At 38.9% G+C, this 23457-nt stretch overlaps 1 protein-coding gene across 1 annotated transcript in view; it reads right to left on the bottom strand.

Annotated features, from left to right (window-relative positions):
• The window catches only part of spon1a (spondin 1a), a 71701-nt gene that overhangs the window by 5079 nt on the left and 43165 nt on the right, over nucleotides 1-23457 (bottom strand). The window contains exons 7-11 of the mRNA XM_032508114.1: nucleotides 12638-12702; nucleotides 7845-8046; nucleotides 5616-5756; nucleotides 1157-1232; nucleotides 853-1035 (exon numbers count right to left, since the gene is read on the bottom strand). Coding sequence (XP_032364005.1) covers nucleotides 853-1035; nucleotides 1157-1232; nucleotides 5616-5756; nucleotides 7845-8046; nucleotides 12638-12702 — 667 coding nt within the window. The remainder of the gene's footprint in view (nucleotides 1-852; nucleotides 1036-1156; nucleotides 1233-5615; nucleotides 5757-7844; nucleotides 8047-12637; nucleotides 12703-23457) is intronic.

Raw genomic sequence — 23457 nt, 5'->3', positions numbered from 1 at the left:
CGTCTCATGTAATGGTCTTGTTATTTCTACATATTCAAGGTGTAAAACATGGCACAAATATTTAATCTCTAAAAGTATCAATCTGTCTGCCATTAATCTATAAATAAAGGGCTTCTTTCAATGACGGAAAATACAACCTATTGATTAATTTAATTTCATCATAGTTTCATCATTAAATCATTTGTGATTAATATAAATCATCCATAATTGTCATAGACACGTTGGTCAAAGGAAACTTTCACTTGATGGTGGTGCTTGGTAAAAGGTCAGGGGGTCAAAGTCATTGTTTCATTAGTCATTAGATAAGACCAAATTGTTGAACACAAAGAGTGACAGACTGACTAATCTACATGGACACCCAACCTGCCTCTGGGGCAAAAACGTTTGTATAGAGAGAAAGAGAACGACGAGAAAATTAATATAAAACCCCTTGAAAAACCAGCAGAAAACCTTTCTTATTGTCTTAACATCTTACAAAATATTTTTATAAGCCTCCTGCAATTTAACTTCAATTGCTATCAAATGTAAAAGCCTGCCATTTAAACAAAGAGCTGTCCTAGCCTTTCCTTCTGCTTTCAATTCATTGCTGCAGGAAACCAGTGCACTAAGGTGTAATCAATGGTCTACAAGAACAATGATTTTAAACATGCCCCCAGTCTTTAGAGTATCAAAACAATAATGGAATGTAATCCTAACATTTAAAAAAAAATTATGAGAGATAAAAGGCGCCTAGTGGATGCCGAACCTTCAAAAAACTCAAAATTAATTCATGTCTTTTACGTCATCAGCTACTTGGACATTTTTGTTTTCCTCGTGAACACAGTAACCTTCAGTCTTTTGATAGATGCTCACCCTCATCACTGCATCCTGGCCCCATGCAAGGCTCAAAGTCCTGGGTGTGTGGGCAGGGCACACTAAGGTCCAACTGGGCCTTTAACATCCTCTGCCTCATCCGCTTGCCCTTTTCACAAGTGGCCGAGCTACATGCGGACCATGGAGACCAGTTGGAGTAGATACACGTCTCAGGGGTGTCATCTGCAACATGGTAAAGGGAATAAAGATACTATGATAGCCTAACACTGTTGCTGACACAATGCTTTTCATCTTGAGAGAGAGAGAGAGAGAGAGAGAGCGAGAGAGCGAGAAGGATTCAGACCTTCCTCTTTCTCCTCCTGGGCAATATCTGCTACAATGTCATCCACATTATCCGGCACAATGTTGCACTGTTCGCCCTGCAGACACACAGACACACAGTAATGTTAGGACATCCTCCAACACTCTCTAGGTGCTCTGTTGCTTTGATTTTCTGCTCTCTTTAAATCCTTCTGTTTGTTTCTGATAGCTATCAGCAAGAGTGACAGCCGGAAAATGGGAGAGTCAGCATAAGCTTACAAATTCTCTTAATTGGTATATCCACACAGTACACAGGAAGAAGAGATACTATGAGAAGACAAGTCCATGCATTCTAAAATTCTAAAAGTGTAAACTGAGCATTTGTACATGTGTGTACAATATATGTAATGATTAGAAATGGGTTGTGGAAAAAGGATCACAGAATAAACTCCCTACAGCTGCCTCTAGATGCCACTGAAGGACTGCTAACCTTTTATCCCTTTCTGGTTTGCAGTCAGAGATCCCAGGGAATGTGTTTCACTCATTATCCATCAAATTACAGTACAGGCCAAAAGTTTGGTTACACCTTCTCATTTAATGCGTTTCCTTTATTTTCATGACTATTTACATTATAGATTCTCACTGAAGGCATCAAAAGTATGAATGAATACATATGGAATTATGTACTTAACAAAAAAGTGTGAAATAACTGAAAAATTTTCTTATATTCTAGTTTCTTCAAAGTAGCCACCCTTTGCTCTGATTAGTGCTTTTCTTGGCATTCTCTTGATGAGCTTCAAGAGGTAGTCACCTGAAATGGTTTCCCAACAGTCTTGAAGAAGTTCCCAGAGATGCTCAGCACTTGTTGGCCTATTTGCCTTCACTCTGCGATCCAGCTCTCCTCAAACTATCTCGATTGGGTTTAGGTCAGGTGACTGTGGAGGTGCAGCACTCCATCACTCTCCTTCTTGGTCAAATAGCCCTTACACAGCTTGGAGGTGTGTTTGGGGTCATTGTCCTGTGAAAAAATAAATGATGGTCCAACTAAACACAAACTGGATTGGATGTCATGTCGCTGCAGGTTGCTGTGGTTGCCATACTGGTTCAGTATGCCTTCAATTTGGAATAAATCCCTAACAGTGTCACCAGCAAAGCACCCCCACACCTCCTCCTCCATGCTTCACTGTGGGAACCAGGCATGTCGAATCCATCCGGACCTTTTCTCCGTTGCACACAGACACGGTGGTTGGAACCAAAGATCTCAAACTTGGACTCATCAGGCCAAAGCACAGATTTCCACAGGTCTAATGTCCATTCCTTGTGTTTTTTGGCCCAAACAAATCTCTTCTGCTTGTTGTAACAGTGGTTTCCTAGCTGCTATTTGACCATGAAGGCCTGATTCGCGCAGTCTCCTCTTAACAGTTGTTCTAGAGATGTGTCTGCTGCTTGAACTCTGTGTGGTATTCATCTGGTCTCTAATCTGAGCTGCTGTTAACTTGCAATTTCTGAGGCTGGTGACTCAGATCAACTTATCCTCAGCAGCAGAGGTGACTCTTGGTCTTCCTTTCCTGGAGCAGTCCTCATGTGAGCCAGTTTTGTTGTAGCCCACGATGGTTTTTATGACTGCACATTCAAAAGTTTTTGCAATTTTCTTGACCGACTGACCTTCATTTCTTAAAGTAGTGATGGCCACTCGTTTCTCTTTACTTAGCCGATTGGTTCTTGCCATAATATGAATTCTAACAGTTGTCCAATAGGGCTGTCGGCTGTGTATCAACCTGACTTCTGCACAACACAACTGATGGTCCCAACCCCCATTAGTAAAGCTATAAATTCCACTAATTAACCCTGACAAGGCACACCTGTGAAGTGAAAACCATTTCAGGTGACTACCTCATGAAGCTCATTGAGAGAACACCAAGGGTTTGCAGTGCTATCAAAAAAGCAAAGGGTGGCTACTTTGAGGAATCTAAAATATAAGACCTATTTAAGAGTTATTTCACACTTTTTTGTTAAGTACATAATTCCATGTGTTCATTCATAGTTTTCACGCTTTTTGCATTGAGAATCTACAATGTAAATAGTCATGAAAATAAAGGAAACGCATTGAATGAGAAGGTGTAACCAATATCTGTGCCTGTACTGTATATGTATTTAACAGAGGGACAGGGCATATTAATGGTCATTTCTGTCAATTCACCAAATTCTGTCAAGTTAACCAAAAGGCTATTTTACATCTGCAGTCCCTAGACAGATGGTAAATGTCACTTAAGTAAAATTACATTTTACATAACAATATAAAAATTACAATGTATTATACAGTGGGTAAATGTACAACTATTAAAGTTAAATATAAGAAAAGTTAAGTTAAATATACACTAGAAACATAGCTGACCAACAATCAGACAAGCATCAGACAAAGAGATGAACACATACGCCACACACAAGGCAAGAAGCCAGCAAGAGCAGGTCTAACGGTTAATAGAAATGTTGACATCTCTAAATTTTCAATGAGCCATTTTTTAACTGGATCTTGAATGTACTATATGTGTTTTTTCTGATAATTATGGGGGTGAGGTTCCACTCTTTAGCAGTGCCAACAGAAAAAGCAGTTTGGCAAAATACACTTTTCCTGAATGGAATGACACCATCTCCCCGTGCTACACCTCTGGTTCTGCTCTGATCGGATGTACGAATGTTGACAAACTGGTGGAGAGGAAGGGATGTAAATCGTGAATTTTTTAGACAAGACATACAGTAGATTTGAATTATTGAGGATCTTTTCCGAGTTAAGTAACCTGTGTTTTTGTAGTAATGGACAATGATGAGAAAGGTTTGGTTTCTTGTCCAGAATTTTAACAGTTTGTAAAGTGATTACAGAGGTTTCAGAGATGTAGCACCAGCTTGTGACCAGATGGATAAACAGTAAGTGATATGGGAGTAGATCATAGAGTGCATGTACATTTTTGCTACTTGTACGGACATTTGATGGCAAATATATCTAAAATTACTGATGTTGAATTGGATTCTGTTTCAGACCCTTTTCACATTTGATGTAAATGACAACTTTTAATCAATTAAAACCCCCAGATATTTGGATTCTGATACGATCTGCAGCCTTTCCCCTGACACTAAAACATCTGGCTCAACATTGAAGTTTCTATGGGACTTGGTAAGAACAGTGCTACTGTTTTTGATGTGGCAATGTTCCCCACCAAGTCCCAGAAGAAGTTTATATTTAAGTTGATTTTAATACCTGTCATAAATGTTTTAAGTCCCATTTTCTCAATGAGTTGTGCAATTTAAATTGGCTGAAGGTCTTTTAGGAGCTGCATCACAACTCATTTGAGGTGTTATGTAATTTTTTATTCTTGATATAGCCTAAATTAAGAATAATTAACAATGGTGGGTGTCAGGATAGCTCAGTTGGCTTCATGTCATTCCCACTCTCTCTCCCCTTTCATGTCCTGTCAAAAAAAGGCCTAAACATGCACCCCCCCCAAAAAAAACAAAGGTGGTGATTGGTTAAAATATTACCCATCATCATCATTGATTGATGAAATATCACATTCCCATTTTTTGTAATACTACTTACTTTGATAAGAGGCTTTTTTTAACTTTCAAAAAGTGGCCCCAGTACTGAACAAAAACACAGTACTGCACAGTACTTACTAATAAACTACTAAAAACTAACATTTGATGACATCAATTATACTTTAGTATGCTTAGATTTCATTTTTGTTGAATTTGGAAAGCAGCAAACAAAACGTGTTGACTGGTGTCCCAGTGATTTGTTTTTACCTTGTGAAATTCAACTCCCACACCACAAATACAGGTACTACATTCATTACTCATCAATTGCTGTATTGAAGGACATGATTAAACTCACCATCATACCTGCTAAGCAGTGCCAAAGAAAAATGAAAGCGGTCTCTGTCCTTCCATACTGTCTCTGATTTTAAAGCTTTTAAGACATCTATACTTCTGCTCACAATGAGGGCAGATGGTAAAGGTTGCCAGTTCTGTTTTTATTTTAATCTAATATGGCTCTTTTATCAGTGTAGCATATCATCTAGAGTGTTAAGAGTGAGCTAAGAATACACTGCGTGTGAAGATGAGATGCAGAGCTGAGCTGGAAGTACTGGTGGCTCACTTCACAATACAGAAATAAAGCAAGGCTATCAGTGACTATGGAGAGAAAAAAACTTGCAGAGAAGCAATCAAAAGAGACCAACCGAAAACCTGTTCCTTTTTCTTCTTCTTTTTTACTTGCTGTTAGACGAAAGGGTAATGACTGTATCACCTTACTAAACACTGCAGTAATATGTATAGCACAATTCAAGTCTTGTTAGTAAATCATTATTTATCAATCACAAATATTGAATGACTTACCTTCATCTGTTAACATACGCTGCCATGATGCAATTACTTGCAATATGACAATTATCCTACAAGAGCAACAAAGTAACTGTCTTTGCTGACTGGTATGAAAACAGACAGACCTTTCTGGCGATGCGTTCCACAATGACCCTAGCCACTGGAGTGATGGCGCCCCCTTCAGGGTCATAGAAAGGGCTCTGTGGATGATCCAGACTGGTCAGGGGACGGATCTTGTCCTGGGTCACAATGGGCTTGTTGGGAGACTAAAAAAAGCACACAGAAAGAAAGGATAAGAAAGAAGAGGAAAAACAGAACGCTGTAGATCTGTGGGATTTAAAAAAAATTGCACATTGTCAGGATTTGTTTGAAAGATACATTACAATGAGCACAAAGTCACTCAAAGTTATACAAGTCAAACAAAGGACAAGTCCTAAAGTGTAAGAGCAGCTGTGAAGGAGCATTGTAGTTTATATGGGAGATGCTTTTATTAGTCAGCAGTAAAGGTCTGCCAGCATGGGGTTGAGAGAAGCACCACCGCCAGAGGCTGTCTGGAGACAGAAGACCAGCTTATCCTTCATCCCCCCCCACAGAGACAACAGAAAAAAGGCAAAGAGCTGTTCTGAAGCAGGGTAATGGCTGGCCACTAAAGTAATAGCACCGAGAATGGATGTCATTACTCGGTTACAGGCTTGTGCCTTCACAATTTTTTTTTTTTTTGGGGGGGGGGGGGGGGGGGCCTCCCTGTACCTGCAGAGACGTTTTTGCTCTTTAGCTACGTATTCGTTGGGTCTCAGGACACCAGCCTGAGCCTCCATTTCAACAATTAATGAATGAAAAATAGCAATGCCTGTTATCAAAATTTTGCGCCTTTCCACCTACGCACTGTTGCAGCCAATGAGCAGCCAACGGGAGTTGGCCGCAGGACAACTCAATCACCATGAAGGATTTGGGATTTGGGACAACTGACAAATTGTTTTATTTTATTTTTTTGGGATCAAAAAATCAATTCAATACCTTCATCCTGAAGAAAACGTAACAACGTCTTGATGCTCAGGCAGGTTCTGGAGTTCTAAGTTTGTTTTATAAGTAACTGCTGCAACGTATATATGTTCTGAATATGGCTGAATAGCCTCTACAGTTCCATTCAGTCAGTGTGAGGCCCCAAGTCTATGTAAGAAAGGACAGGCGTGGTGTACAAGGGAGTGAGTGTGTGTGTGTAAGTGTGTGTGTGTGTGTGTGTGTGTGTGTGTGTGTGCGTGCGCTCATGCGTGTGTGCGTGCGTCTGTGAGAGAGAGAGCAAAGGGAGAAAGGAAGACGAAGAGAAAAATAAATACTTCCTGAGACTGGCCAAAACAAGCAAGAGAGCACAGTTCAGTGGGTTCATCTGTGAGCTCCAGGAATCAGCCAAAGGTGTCACACATGTCATCATAGAGTTTGGTCAAACATGTACAGTACATGCACAGCCTAATCTGTTAGTGCTGACTGGAGACACTAAGTACGCAGCAGGCAGAACTTCAGGGTGAGGGCTGGTGTGGAAGACTTTCAAGGCTGTTAAAGGAGAATTGAATGGGGGATGAATTGTTAGGAGGTGAGAGAGGGAGTGCCTGTGAGTGTGAGCAGACAGGCAGATAAAGAGGTTGGCGTAATGACAAGGTCAAAACCTGGCTGTGAAGGGAAGACTCAGCTGGTGATGAGAGTGAGGAGGAAAGTTATTCACAGGGTAAAAGGTGGAGAGAATAGCAGTTTGCAGAAGGCTGTGATTGCTGTGGAATTGTGGGGTTGTAACCTGAGTTGAGTCAAACTTTGTTTTTGTTGCATGATGATGATGATGATGATGATGATGATGATAGAGAGTTTCTTTTCCCCCTAGTTTTTTTAATCATAATAATAATTACTGGTACATTTTAAAACTGAATAAATGTGAAATGGCTGTTTCACAGAATAATTCAGTGACAACTGACATGTTTGACAGTAATTTGTCAAATTACTGTCAAATTCAATAAATGTAATTCAAGTTTGTACTAACTTTTAAGGTCTCTAGGCCCTTCCAATTAATCAAATGCTACAGTGTTAATTTTAAAACTTGATAAAAGGATATTTCAGTGTTTGCTTTCTTCACCTAAAATACATTATACTATATTATAAAATTCAACAGTTAACTAATGTACCACCCTACGATTCACATAACATCACAAGTACTTAAAATATAGATCAGTCATTGTATATAACACAAGCAGACATAACAGAATGAGGAAAAATTCTTAATTCTGTATGCATGTTGGGCAAATGACTGAGATGACATAATGTTTTAATAAACTACATTTTTTAAATGCTCAAATGTTCTCACTGACCTCATATGTCACCCCGCTGTCAGTTCCTGCATCCCAGGGGATCAGGTCCTGGACCACCTTCTGGACCCAACCACACTCCTTGGTACACAAGTCCTCAGCAGACAAACCCACATTCCAGTCTGGACTGGGCCCCAGCATGGTCAGGAAGGACATAAGGTGACGGCTCTGGTCCACTGAGAATTCGGCTGAGGGGGGGGCCCGTCTGAAAGAGAGAGTGAGAATTAAGTCTGTCTGATTCAAAGCAGTTTGTAATTGTGAGTAAGGGAGAGAAAGAGATGTTAGCTGCATCACAACTGGCCTGTGTCCCTCAGAAGACCTGAGTCTCGGCTGCAACTGCTCGCCCCTAAATGAGATGTCCAGCCTGAACAAAAGCAAGCCTAGGGACTGTGGCTGGTTCTCGTAAACTTATAGTCATACATTTTCAATTCAGTCACCAGAGAGTTGCCCTAAAATGGCCAACCAAGTGTAAATACAAAAGGAAACGTTTTCTGATACCCAAAATAACAAGTAAAGACATTTTACTGACAGTAATCTAGGTTAACGCGCGCACACACACACACACACCCCCCCCCCCCGGCCATCTGTCTAAACTAATTAAGAACTTTCCCAGCCAATACAAGATTAATTAAAAGTGGGAAGATTCTTGTTTAAACATAGACAATTAACCAGTAATTCCTTTTCAAGCTGTCATCGTGCCCATATATATCCAAATCCTTCAGCCAACTCAATACTGCCCCTGCACACTGTGACCTCTCACTGAACTTGAAGACTCTTCCACATCTCGCCTGTGTTCTGGGACAGGTTTCCTGAAAGGATGCATTTCTAAGGACTGTCTTTGTCTGATGGCTTGTAAGGAGAGGGGGAAAAAAAGTAATACATTTTTTTCCGGACAACAATTTTGAAATGTCTGTTATAATAATTATCTGTTTTTCACTCTGCTAATGATGGCATCTGAGGATTTGAAATAACAATTATCCCCTGGGAACACACAACTTGACTCGACTCTCCCAGCCCTCTGCTCAGTGAGTACTGTATGTCTAAGATTTATCTCAAACATATATTTGGGATCGACAAAAAGGTAAAGTGTGATTGACAGACAAGAAGAGAAAGAGCAAGTCTGGTAGCAAATGAGGAAGGGATACATCACCATACAGCAGACAACCCAAGTAAAATGCTTTAATTAATTAAAAATCTTTCTGTTTATAAATATGTGCATATTTTTGTGGTTGAAATGAATGGTAATAGTTGTCATGGTGTAGAAGGACATAATTTATGTATTTGACTAATTTTTTAAATTGTTGACCAAGCATTCAACTATTTTGCTGAAAGCTGGGGAATTTAGACAACCTCAATATTATTTTATATGTTAAATTTGGTATTTTCTTTCATGCTAACAAGTGTGTGAATTCTGGATTTGTACTGTTCTAGAATGAGCCACATAGACTGTCCTGAGGTAGTCTATTTGTCTTTTTTTAACAGTAGACTTTAAATGCCAGGTTTCATACTTGACAATGTTGAAAACAGTGTTTTGGTAAACTCACATCTGTGGCTTAGTTAATCGTTGCTTTAAAAGATATCAGTGCCTGTCTACTTACATATTCTAAGTCTTTGTATAGGTAGTCAGTGACATAACTAACATTTAAATGTCAAGTTCCGAAAATTTCCATCCCTACTTTCAGCATAATGCAACTCCATGCTATAACTTAAACATATAATTGAGCCAAATTCCATTTTGCTCTTTGTAGCCAATAGCCTATTCTTCACAAAAAAAAATTATATAATCAAGTCCTTATTCTGTAAGGATGCTGTTTTCCTTTCTCTCTATTTCATTCTCTTTGGCCCAGGTCCATGGTGAGCACACTTCCACATAGTTATCAATACAAAACGTCTTTCCGTTTTTGCTCCAAACTAACGTAATTGATCCAGGGGCGGATTTAGTCATTTTGAGGCCTAAGGCAAACACAGGCATGGGGCCCTCCACAACCCTTGTTCTCACCCTTTTCAATCCTTTTTTTTTTCATTGTATAGGAGCCAAAACCTGCTTATCTTTTCTCCATTTTTCATTTGCATGTAATAGTTACTGCTTGTAAACTTGCGCCCCTCTTGATTTCTTGGAAAAAAAACTCTGTCCCTGACTTGTTGTGGTCCCCTCTGCACTATTGAGCAGCGCTCTCTGTCTGACAGCTGTTTTTGCCAGAGTGCTGGATCATCTTCAATCACAACACATTGATTAGGGTGACTGCTACTCACGGGGTCTAGTTGCTGTGGTGGTTAGCTCCTCTTCATCAGTGTTAGCATTGCTAGCGCAAGCACCGCGGCTTCTTGCTGCTCTTTAGTAACGTAATGTTAGTGTTGTCAGTGGCCGTCGTGAAAAAGGTTGTTACCTTTGGAAGTTTTGCTAAAGACTTTCTGCTTTCTTCCTGCTTCTTCCTTTTTCAGAACTACTTTGGTAGCTTCGCTTCATTTTTCAACCGTCTGTAGCCTCGCTTACAGCACGTGCTGAGCTGTTTGTTTACAAACACACGCAGATGCGCAGTAGGATAATGGAATAGTCCAATATATAGTGGGGACTGGGGGGAGTTTCTCATCATGAATTAAACAATCGGAAAGCACTTTAGCGTATCAATGTTTAGAGATATAATTAACTGGTGAAAAGTAAGACAACAAATCGTAACCATAAGTTTATGAGGCGTTTTACGGGGCCCTTGGTAGCTTGGGGCCTAAGGCAAAATTGCCTACCTTTGCCTAATGGTAAGTCCGCCTCTGAATTGATCAGATGCACTGTACAACAATTAATTGGTTGCCTGTGCATTACAGCGTAAGCTAATTAGTGCATATCATTGCTTCTATTCCTGTGTTCTTCCCTTTGGAGACTAAAGTCATGAGGCCCCCGGTTGAGGAAAAAACACTGCACATGGCTTTACCACTACGTTCATCTGAACCAGCCGAGCCAACAAGCTACTTGTTTTTCTCATGAATAAGAGATTAAATGGCTCTTTTGAATTTAGGAGTAAATGAGCATGGTATGGCTGGCAGTTTCAGGGCACCTTTTAGCTAGGTTTTCACTGATCGGCAGGCTCTGGGTCCAACTTTGGATAGTGACTTCTTACTGTATGTTCTGATACCTTAAGCCTTAGGACCAATGGTATCACATATGTGAATTAATAAATTAATTTCTGTTGTGATTTACCAGGGACTGAGAATGTTGTGGCCCGTTAATGACAAAGTCACTTTGTAGCTAATGGGCCAACATTTATATACGTGTGGATGCGTTACATACATTTTGATTATTTTCGAAAGAATTTCATTAAGTTTTAAGATTGATTTCTTACTTCGCAGTCCTTTTAATGTGGTATGACTTAAAAATTGCTTAAGATAATCCATCACAGAGGACATATCTACTGAAGAGCATGCTGATGCTATGTCCCCCACATTTTAATGAGTGCATCTGGCTCCAGATAAGTAACTGATTTACTCCAACTGAAATTCAAAACACATCAAACCCTATTTTCAATTGAAAGTAGCAGAGCCACGTATATACCACGGACCCGTTACAGACACTATGGAGCATATTACAAATTCACAGCAGGGGTAAGAAGTAGAAGAACTTCAAAATTTGTCGGAAAGCTGGCTGTTAAAGGTCTGCTGGTAATCAACAATTCCTTTTACTTCAAACTAGTGAAAGATAATCCTGTTTCGACATATGCATTATGTCAGAAATGTATGTATTGTAAGAAATATATAACACTTTGGACTTAAAAGACAGAACTACATAAACAGAGCATGACTTTTTGACTTTTCATGACTTGACTTTAAAGTTCCATCCCCGTTTAGTCCTGATGTAAATGCCCACCTGTCCAATTTAATTTTTTCCATTTAGCCCTCTTATCTCCAAGGTACTAAAGCATAGAGATAGGAGTTAGGTATCCCATATGTATGTAGTACTTTCTAATCTATGTTGATTTCAGATAGTGTGTTTACGTTTTTAGTTTTGTCTCACAAGCCCGAAAAAGGAGGCAAGATGGAATATTTAATTTGTATTTATTCAGATTTTTTAAGTACTACATAGTGAATGTTTTGCCAGTGATGTATAGATTTTTTTCTAGTGGATGAAGGTCTGAAGATGTGATCGAGAGAGATGTTTGAGTAGGTTTTCCATATATTTACTTGTTTGATAAATGTATATGGAGCAATCTGATCTGGCTCATATGCATACATGGTGTCTTGCACTGTAAGTTCAAAAAAAGAAAATGTTGTGGCTATCCATATAGTTGCTGGTGCAGGAAGAGTAAATGCCTCATACTGCAAGCCCATGTAGGTAGGGAATAGTTGTATGCATAACACAATAATTAAGAGGAATTCATGCATTAATTTATGATAAAATATATACTATATCAGCAGTGGGAACTTACTGTCTGTGAAGGAAACACCAGTGTGATTAGCTCTCTGGTTTTTATGGTCTTCAATATCATGGACAGCATATTGATAGACAGAAGACCCATATGACAGCTTTAATAAGATCAAGGAGAAAAGAGGAAGACCTTGGAATCTGTGATAGATTCCTGTGATGGATCATTAGCCAGTTTTAAGTCTCTACAAGTCAACTTTATAGTGTATTATAGTGTAATTTAAATTCAAATGATTGAAAACCACTGGGTGCATGGAAACGTATGATAGTGGAAAGTAATGTAGATGATTTGCAATTTGTATTCAATTTCTGATTTAACTATAAATCCAGCAGCACAGTCAGAGATGTGTGGTGAGCATTATGATAGTCAGGACGTATTACTTACACATTAAGTGGTTGCCAAGCTGGCCACTGTGCTTTCATTTTGATGACTGTCAGGACATCATCACCCTACAGAAGAGAGACAAACAAAAAGACACAAAAACTGAACCTCAGTCTCCTAAAATGATCCAGGCTCTCTTGAACCATCAAGCTTTACATGTGAATGACTAAAATCCATCAATAGAAGACTTTTCCATTTCTACACTTTAATCTATAACGTAATTATGTCAGTGAATAAAGTTGGTCTGTGTGGTTAGAATGGGCTGTGCTTATAGTTTATCAGCATCACCATGCATTTTCACAGTGAGGGTGGTTTTAACACCCTTAATACAAAATATGGGCATACAAGGATCACCCCTTGTTCTTAAATGATTTGGTGGATTTAACTCTACTGATGGATGCATTTTGGTTTTGTGTCCTTTAATTGGTTCAATAGAACATGTAACAAAGGATTTCAAACATGTTACATTTCTGATTGATGTTCCTTTTCATATTGTGCTTCTTTAAACACCACAACAACACAAAATAAACATGAACATCATAAGATTCACAAATACAGTATATACTCCAGAGCTACTGTGTAGGCTAATAGTGTATTGTTTGTGTTATTACGTCCAAACCCAGTTGGATGCATTTTATGTTTTGTCATTGCGGAAAACATAAACATACTCTTTTTTTTAGCAAGATTTGTGGTAAGAATGGAACATTAGACGGTAGTTATACTCAGGTACAGAGATAGTATGCATATGAAATACACATGAGAGGATGAGAATCTATCATGGTGAAAAAAAATCCTGCCAGTGTGAGGATCGATCAAACTTGCAACATTCCAGTCAAAAACCCACGGAGGGGCAGAAGACACTGTCACAAATGTTTTCTTCAGACAATGCCAAACAGAGGAAAAGTGTTTACTTAGTATGCAAAGTGCTATTCCTCATTAAAAACAAGCTGTGTAAGTAGTATATTCACAATGTGCTAAGCAACGATGATGTCAGTAACCCTACTTCCTGTGGTCAGAAAATAATGTTTGTTCCAGTAACCAAAATTACAGCACCCCCATCTCTTGCTCTGTGTTATTGAATTTTATTGCAGCAAATCTGACAGGCTGATAATAAGCCTGCAGCAGACTAATCCCATTTTAGATTCAAGGATGGTACTGATGGGCTGTGCCTGTGCTAAGAATTCAAATATTATCTACTTGTGCTTTTTGCATGTTTCCACAACAAGAAATAGTATTGCATTCTAAATGAAGCTTTACACTTTTGGGTAAACATTTCTGTCACTATTACATTATATTCAGCGAGGCACTTGCAAATTTAAAAATGAATAGAAGTGCGAAAATGAAAGTCAACGTGCTACTTTTGGTTCAGGTTGTAAGTGAAAATGTTTTGGTTTGTTCTACATAAGGAAACATTTTTATTTCTTTTTGGAAAATACTCTAGAGCTTCTTTGTGAACTTGGTTTTTATTACACCATCTCTGTCCTAAATGTGATAGAGGTTCTCACCATGCAAATTGCCTGGCTGAAGGTGAAAAGAAAGGAGCTTGGAAATACAGGTCTGATGAGAAATAGAACTAGCAAATATTGCTGTGAGACCTTTAAAGAACAGATACGTCACAAACAGCAGCGTCCAAGCCGGTGACAAAGATCACTATAATGAGCGAGCCAAAAAAAGACCTGCTCCCACAAATTAGTCTCTTGGCAGCCATTTGCAGAACAAGTCAAACGGTTATCCGTCTCATAACTGCTGAAAAGAACACATTTCATGTTCTTCACCTACAAGCCCAGAAACAACATCAGTTATCTAAATCTCTCTCCCTTCTCTGTCTACTTCACTCTTGAATATCCATAAAAATCTATGCCTGAATGGCATATTTACAATTGGATTTTTTAATCAGTCTAGGCTCCTAAAATAATAAAAATTAGCATGACTCTGCCATGCAGAGGTTCTCCACTATGAAGTAATTATATAACATTTTAAAGAGGTGGCCGGTGTGTGTTTTTTTATGTGGTGCAACTCTGTTCCATACTGAAAAGAATATGTGTTTCTTCTTAGGAAGGACAGTCTGGACTTTACTCCTCCCCCAAGTGTCAATAAGTCATGCTGGTGAGGGCCCAACTTTTAGCGGGATCCCAGGAGATGATATGATTGGATCAGTAGCCACACTGTGTGCCTCTGGTCATGAAAATACAGTTAGAACACTGCAAAGTATAGCAGAAAAACACACAAAACACACACAAAATGTTGTATAATCACTTTGAAATGTTGATGTAGATTCTATCTACATTGAAGATGTGTTTCTTCAAATAACACCAACTTTTCTATATACTGTAGTAGAATGTCATTTTTCTGGCTATCATGCTCTTTGGCTACGTAATTCACATTTTAATATTTATATTACATGTAATATGTATGTAAATCAATGTAATAACAATACTATAAACGGCATGTAGAAGCAAACTTTAGAATAAAGAGGAACAGCATTATTATAAACTCCAGCGTCAACCAAAATCAAAAAACAAAAAAACACACATTTTCCCTCGACCTCTAACACCAGGCAGCAGACAATAAAACCTCTCCCTTACAAGAAAACTACCACTCTGGAGTCCCAATCACCTTTTTCCAGCACCAGGGCTCTGTTTACCAGGACTGGAGGTTCAGTTCAGAGTTTTAGCCCAAGAGTCTCCAATGGTGGACTGATTTCATGAAATGGCGTATTTATGACACACCAATTTGTATGCCATTATTGGCATTTAAAGACACATACTGTTTTTTTCTTTCACCCAGGAGATCGGGGATCGCGTGTGATGTTTCCTTGTCCTAATTGTGACATGCATGTGACTTTTCCTCAACTGTCATGTTCTTCTTTTCCTAAACCCGACCAGTTCTTCTTTTCCTAAACTCAACCATAGCTTTCTTCTTGCGATAACACTTCTTATAGGGATAACATGTATATGTCCAGTCTATACAGCATTTCACGCGGATAGCTCAAAAATGGTACAGATAACACGCCACTTGGCTTATGAAAGAAAGTTCTACATTTACGCGTTCATGATGCCATGTTGCCACTGGTGACACAGTAACAACGTTTATGGCTAAAGACGCTTACCATGGACGGGGAAACCAGCTACTTACACCAATAAATTGCAAGCAAGCAAACTGATCATCCTGTGACCCCAGATCACTGGACACTCAAATTAGGCTGAACCTTTTCATTGATTTTAGAAAAAAAGTTGTCAGTTTCCTAAATGTGTATTCACAAACACAGAGACCACTGCCAGGACCTCCCCACATGTCCACCAGATACACAGTAATTCCTGTGACAGAAACAGAACCCTAAATTTCAAACATTCTTTTATAGTTTTCCATTTAAAGTAATTGTAAGATGTGTTTAGAACGTGACCTTTATTACTTACTAGATTTCATCAGAACAATTATACCATAATCTTATGTAAAATTGTCTAACAATATTCATATTCCCCAACACATCATACTATTGAGCTAAATCTTTCCCCTACATATGTTTGAACAGGGAACAGAGTAGAATCTCACCATTGGCTCTCATTCCCTTCAGCCATAATTCAGTCTTCAGTCAAATATAGAAAGTCTCTGTAGCATCACTAAGGGGGATGTAATGTCATGTTGATTCCAATCAACACTTAATAATTACCAGAAACCCATCACTTAGTAACTCCCTAGACATGTTGAGGGAATGGATACGTTTTATAAATAAATAAGGACTTGTCAGTACAGTGTCCGCAAGCTATGCTGTAGCCAAAAGCTCATCTGCCCCTTGGGATGGAACTATTCATTTTTTATTTCCTTATATTGACGTCATCAGTGACAATTTATTTCGGTAAATATGTATTTGCATATTTATATTAATATGCAAATATATTTATTATTGTTCAACACTAAAATGTACTAGCTTGCTTACTTGACTTCCATTACATATTACAGTTATAAACACGCAAATGGAAGATACCTTCTGATGCATTGAGTTCAAATTCAATGAATTAGTGTGGCAAGGGCAATGTGCATTTGGAATTTACTTCATTTTTTTGTGCACTGATGTTGCTGGAGCTGAGTGCTCTAATTTGTCATCTTAGTCACTAAAAGATTCATGCAAATCAAGAACATTACACAAGCAACAAGCGCGCTTCATCACAAAAAGCACAACTTCAGCTAGAATATTAATCTACCAAGTCTAATACACCCTAATGGACCGATTTTGACATTGATATGAATTGCTCTCTATGCAATACAAATCCTCCTTTATCTTTCTTGGCATTGTTCTAGTAGAAAACATCTATAATGTTATGTTATTTCTTTCATTTCAAAATAGTTACACTTTGCACATTGACAAAGAAAATAAAATGGAGGCAATTGATGCAGATGAGTTTTGCATTTCTGTTTTACATATATAATAATTTACATTTATTCCCACAAATTTTAGTAATTGTGTTTACATAATTCAAGGAAAGCTGCGGGCACGTTGCGTCTGCACAAAGAAAAGTATGTTGACAACTCACCAGATTGCCATGAAGTTGGTAAGGAAACTTGTCCTCAGAGGATGATTCCTAATGGCTCCGGTGACCTCTGACCTTTTTTTCTAACATCTGTGCGTCAGAGCTCCCCCTTGATCATTGATATGGTGACAGCGGTCCTATGAGTAGCTCTACATTTAAATAGCTTCTAAAAAATGTCAGAAAATGTCTTGTTTTTGGCTTGCCAACTATGCGTTTGTTTACATTGTACTGACTTCATACACTCTAGTCTCTAAATGGCCATTTAATTCTTCAAATAAATTTAAAAACATTGAAACTCATCTTAGTTGAAAATATTAGGTTTTCACATTACCAGTGACAATATTATATGGACAAAAGTAACAAAAAGACTTTAATTGCATTCCATTACTTGCCTATATGTTGCAGTTTGAGCAACGGAGGCATAAAGGTTTACATTTTATAAGTACACTAATATTTAGCTGTGCCGTTTATCTTTCATTATGCAATTGTACAGATACATTTCAAAGTATGCTGCCATAAATAACATCACTTTTACTGCTTCACATCACTTTGTTGTTGGGTTTAATGACTGGTAGCACAGAGATTTATTGGCTTAATGACAAAATTTGCAACAGATCATTACCTCAGCATAGAATCCCAAGACTGGATGCATTTCTCAATTAACAAGTATGACTGTGCTTTTATCCATTAAAACATGTATATGCCAAAGATAAAGATAGAAGAAATTTGCCTGCTTTTTATAGAGTTACAAAGACAACCAAAGAATGTCAGAGATATTGGAAAAATGTAGGAGAAGGTTTCTGAGTGAGAGCAGTAAGATCACACACTTTTTGATTGACAATTTGACAAGCTGTCAATTTCTTACATATACATGCACACTTCTAACTAAACTTAGTAAAGTCAGTTTCCATATTGTTTATAAAACCATTTGCTCCCACAAACAATAGATAGGCTTTTACAGTTGAACATTATGTAACTGCCACTATAGCCTAACTACAGCCATTGTAGTCTTCTTGATAAATAAATTATTGTGTCTTTAAACACAAACTATGAAGGTTTGTAAAATCTAATATCTGCTTTAAAGAACAGAAATTCCAGGCTGCAAAAGTTACATTTTTGTTCTCTTATAGTAAAAGAAACCTTGTTTTCCTGTCCAGTGCACCTGTTTGTTTCTCATGCTGCTACAAGATCAGCACTTGCAAACAACTACATGTCTCATCTTTTTAATCATTTCAAAACCATAAACAAAGGTGAGGTACATTACCTTCCTTTGTGGTTTTGAAATAATAATAAAAAATAACCATGCTAATCCCCTCAAATTTAACAGGACTCCCTAAACAATGGAATTTGAGAAATGTGTTAAGTTGTTTTTGAAGTGTTTTCCTTTAGCTGTTTTCTTAAATACTGTATTTTTGCTTAATTAATTTGTTTTCTTAAATGCTTTTTTGCACAATAGGGTCACCACACTTTGATGTTTTCAGAGCAGTAACTGAAGGATATTTTGATTAGCTGTTAATTGGACATCTTACACCACTAATTAAAGTCTTCCCACTGGCAGAATTTTGAATCCACTCCCTGCTTTATGTCAAAGGCAGGGAGAGAAGGAAAGAATTTCAAAGATTATGTTTAAGTAGACCTATTGCTGCTGAAATGCAGTGTATTTCCACTAATGACAGGGTGTCTAAAACTAAACCCTATTAGCAATGTAACTTGTCCCTTGCTTCTCCTGCCCAACACACACAGTAATTAGTTTTTCAGAGAGCCTTGCCTTCTACTAATTTAATATTGAGCCAAAGCAAATCTATAATTCTGTTGCTTCCTGCAGGGTGGCAGCTAAGGGACAACCTTTCAGGAACCCATTAGAGTGGGCTCAAGAAGTGTATTTTCAATGTATATGCTTTAGTACTGCAAGGAATTTATTAGTAATAAACTCACATACTGCTTCTCACTACTTTTGCCTTTCAAAGCTCCGATTTTATGGTTTGCTCATTTTACCAATTACATTTTTTGGATAGTTCCATCAAGCTCCTTCAAAACCTGTGCCACTTAAATATTTTAGTCAGTGAAAAACTACTGCTGAATTATTGCCGTCTTGAATAGATGCATTTAGAAAATACGATGCTTTCATTACTTCTGCAGCACCACAAAGTTAACTGAATAAATTAAAGGGGAGGTAACCTTTCTCCTTATGACCTCATAAGGGGCAAGATTCCAGCTCGGCCCATCTGAGCTCTCATTTTCTCAAAGGCAGAACAGGATACCCAGGGCTCGGTTTACACCTATCACCATTTCTAGCCACGGGGGGACCATAGGCAGGCAGGGGGAACACATTTTATTGTTTATTATTGATGCATTAGAGTTGATCTTACTCTCTTCTGTTGTTTTGTTTAGTTTACCTCTGAGCACTCCTGATGTTACCTTTGACATTATTTGTTTGCCATCCCAGTGAGAATCAGCATCACACTGACAATTCTCAATTACTTCCCAAAAGGAATGCAAATCTGTTTTTGCAATCAATCATCTTGTATTGATACATCATGTTGTGCATAACAATCCCTGAGTCATTAATCACTGTCAGACCACAGCAGAAGGGCACATCTGCCCAACTGGACAAACACACTGGCTCAAATCGCGTACAAAGTGTGACTTATTAAGAATATTCTATACAATAACAATCTGATGCTCCAAGTCAATTATCTTACTATAGTCCAGCCAAGCTATGGCCCATTTTTCAACAGAGTAATTCACTCCTTAAACACTTTTATTTTTAAATCCAAAGTAAGCACTCTCATTAAGTAGGCATTGTATGGCAGGAACACATTATTATTACAAGTTGTTATAAAATCTGAAAACTCTAAAAAGATCAGAAATGTCAGAGTGTGTGGGCTACGAGCTGGACCAGTGCCCTGAGTAGGGGTGAGGGGGTATGGTGCCTTGCTCAAGAGCACCTGGCAGTGACCAGTAGGTGAAGTGGCATCTCTCCAGCTACCAATCCACACTCCGTACTTTGGTCCGTATGGGTACTTGAAACAGCAACCCTCCAGTTCCAAACACACAACTCCCTACGGACTGAGCTAATGCCACCCCCAAATATATTTATCGAATATATTCACACATATCTCCATCAGTTTTACCAGTGCATTAATTAGGCTTCTCCTTAATTTGTATTGGATTGTTACGCTTGATCTGTTAAATAGTGACCCCCTGATGCTGGAAGTGAGCCCATTGTCAGAGGCCTCTGAACCCCCAAAGCTAAGGTTGCTGGGGTGGAATTGCCCTGTCGTATACCCTCACACTGAGGAGATCACCCATGAAATTGGCTCAAGGCTGGCTGAGGGTGTAATCTTAAAATACTGCCTCAGGTAGATAATACCCAAGTAGTGCATCTCATTGGCACAGAAAACTTTAGCAACCCTCACATCTTTTACTTTTCTTCCATTACCAGGACAACTCTGCAAGGTGGTTGTTCTTTATGCCCACTTATGAGCAACTTATCTGGTGTTGAGATATTAATGGTGAAACTCAATGGAAGTTCTAAGAAACTACTTGAAATACCTTCCCAACTGGTAAAATAATATAGGGCAATTTACTGTGATTGCTAGTGAATGAAATGCTGTGTGGCAGCCCCCCCTCAGGTGCCAGATTTCAGAGCCTAGACCACCAAAAATAAACTCAACCTGACACGTGTTGTGTTGTCTCTGGTGAAGGTGCTATGCTGGGGAAAAAGGCTGTGCATCTGGGGAATATAATCTTGTGTGTCAATAATCAATGTGTGTGTATTCATTTCCAAAAGTTGGATTCTTGTCTGTGTCCATGTTGATCTGTGCTGCACCTGTGCCTGTTATACCATTACATCATGACCAGTACTGGCAAAACGGCTTTGCTCTGGCCGTTCCATTGATTGCCTACGAGTAGAGCGGTGTCACCCAACTATACACTACATTACCCCTGGGCTGAATCTCATCCCCCTTATTTGATAGCTACTTAACTCCTTGGTCCTTGGCTGAACCAGATGTTTTTTTGTCCCTCCTCTGTGAAGGCCATCTCAAAGCTCTTATTTTGTCCCTGCGGACAGAGGACCGAGCATCGAGGAGGGATCATTGAGGAGCTATAGCCAAAGATACACAAGAGCAGCCTTCCCGGAAGCCGTGCATCTGAAGAAGTTGCTTACACAACACACACAGCTGATGTTTTAATGTGACGCTTCAGAGGAAAGGACGTCTCATCCCTCTAAAAATAAATTGGCTTGTTGCCTTTCTCCACCGATTATTTCTACATTGAAGGCCTCCTCAGTGGGAGGGACCAGGACGCGAGGAAGGGAGGCAAGTGGAGGCTTCCAAGGAGGCAATTTATGGGACATACCCCTGGCGCCACGCACCGCTCGGATTTGCCGATTTGCCCTGCGCTCAAAGTTCAAATTATTACTATTTTGACCTTTGACCTTATTATATTGTTATAAATTTGTTTAGTTGCAGCATCTTGGCCCAAGGATGAATAAAGAGGCCATTAAAAGAAATGCAATTGTTAATGCTTATTCCCTTCCACTATACTAGTATATTTTAATCTGCCTCTGATTTGAAAAACAGGCAGGGTGGCTATGTCCCCAAACAATTATCATTTCATACATTTACAAAATGACTTAACATAGTATAGTATACATTTGTGTGATTTCTTACTTCTTAATGGGTGTGTAACTGTGTTTTGCCTTTACTCACCAAGCTGTATTAAAAACATAAGTGTGTGAATTAACAATTGGTGATGATTTTAGTAACCATTTTCATCGTCAAAAATGACAAAAAAGACCATTTTAATTGGGCACTTTTGTGCTGCTGCGTTCTGGTTTTGTTCCATTCTCCGCTACACGCCACCACACCTGGAGCGTCTCCGAAGCGGATCGTCTTCCTGCCAGACTTGCAGACTTTATTGTCTCAACCAGTACTTTACAGAAAAATTGTGTGTTTATTGAACTATTACCTATTTTTCCACCTCCAAGATGAATCTCTCGTCATCCATGTTGTTATAAACAAGACATAAACGATATTGGGAGGTGTGTTTAGGTACATTGAATGGATCTCTCTGTTTCACTGCCTGCCCGGTTGTCTGAACGGCCAGCGGCTCGCATGAAAATAGACCTGACGCGTATCTTTAGCGAAGCGGAGAGACGCTTCACGTCTGCTTGTGGGTGGCGTGGCTGGTGGAATTTTAAGCATTGACTTAAATGGCCATGATTGCGCGCAGGGCCCGTGGCGCATTCGGAAAGCAGCGCAGACACACCCAGTGGGAAATAGGGGTAAGGGACACTGGGGGTTTAGATAAGACAGCATACAGGCAGAGACAGGAAAAGAATAGACTTTTAAAGAAATTAGTGCCTTAGGCAGCAAAAGATGACAGTTTTCTTTCATGTTTTTGTCTTCTTGGAGAGTCATTAATATCACAAGTCTAGTATGATCATTGGAATTACTGAAAGCAGTTTTTCCCCTGGAAAATAATGTCATTGGTGGTGTCCTTCTGAATTATCAAGCCCCATTTTTCTATTCCTATATAAATGCCTGAAATGATAATGATGATAGAGCCAACCTCCCTGAAGAAAACTTCATACCTGGTAGAGCAGAAAATAATTATGATAAAGAGCATAGTACGTTTTATTGGTTTTATAACGCTTGTAGTAACTGATGAGAAAAAACATCAAAACACAAAAACGGCGTGACTTGTTGTTGTCACCGTCCCGTATGTGACGTTTCATTTCCCCGTTGTTGCGTCCCCCAGAGCAGCCCAGTCTCGTGGCAGTTCATGAAAGGTCCATGTACAAAAATCGTAAACACTACACAAACTAAACAAGAAAATTGTGACCTGTACACAAATCTATAACTCAAAATACCGTGACAATTTCACAAACTGGTGTGAGACCGGGTTGGGATGCACCGACAGCGTTGTTTTCTTACTTAGAATTCCTCATTGGGGAGACCGAAACTATGCACTATGGCTTTAATGTGAAAACATTAATTTTACATTATAAATTAAAATAAGTAATTTCTATAAAAGAAGCATTGCCTACCCTCAAATAAATATATATTTTGTAAAAGCCACCAGGGAATAGCAAAGCTAGGACCGATTTATATTGGTGAATCTTTATAACCCTAATAATTAGATACGGTGGGCCTCAAGGCTTCAAATTTGAGAGTGTGACCCTGCTATAATGCTGGACATTCAGAGTATGGACAGTTTCTTTCCCACCTGCAAGTCCTGAAGTCAAAGATTAGCTCCTGCGTAGTCTAGCTTGAACATGTCTCTACT

Source organism: Etheostoma spectabile, chromosome 1, assembly GCF_008692095.1.
Source record: "Etheostoma spectabile isolate EspeVRDwgs_2016 chromosome 1, UIUC_Espe_1.0, whole genome shotgun sequence".
Lineage (NCBI taxonomy): Eukaryota > Metazoa > Chordata > Actinopteri > Perciformes > Percidae > Etheostoma > Etheostoma spectabile.
Note: the sequence above shows the minus strand (reverse complement) of the source record. Positions and strands in the feature narration are given on the sequence as shown.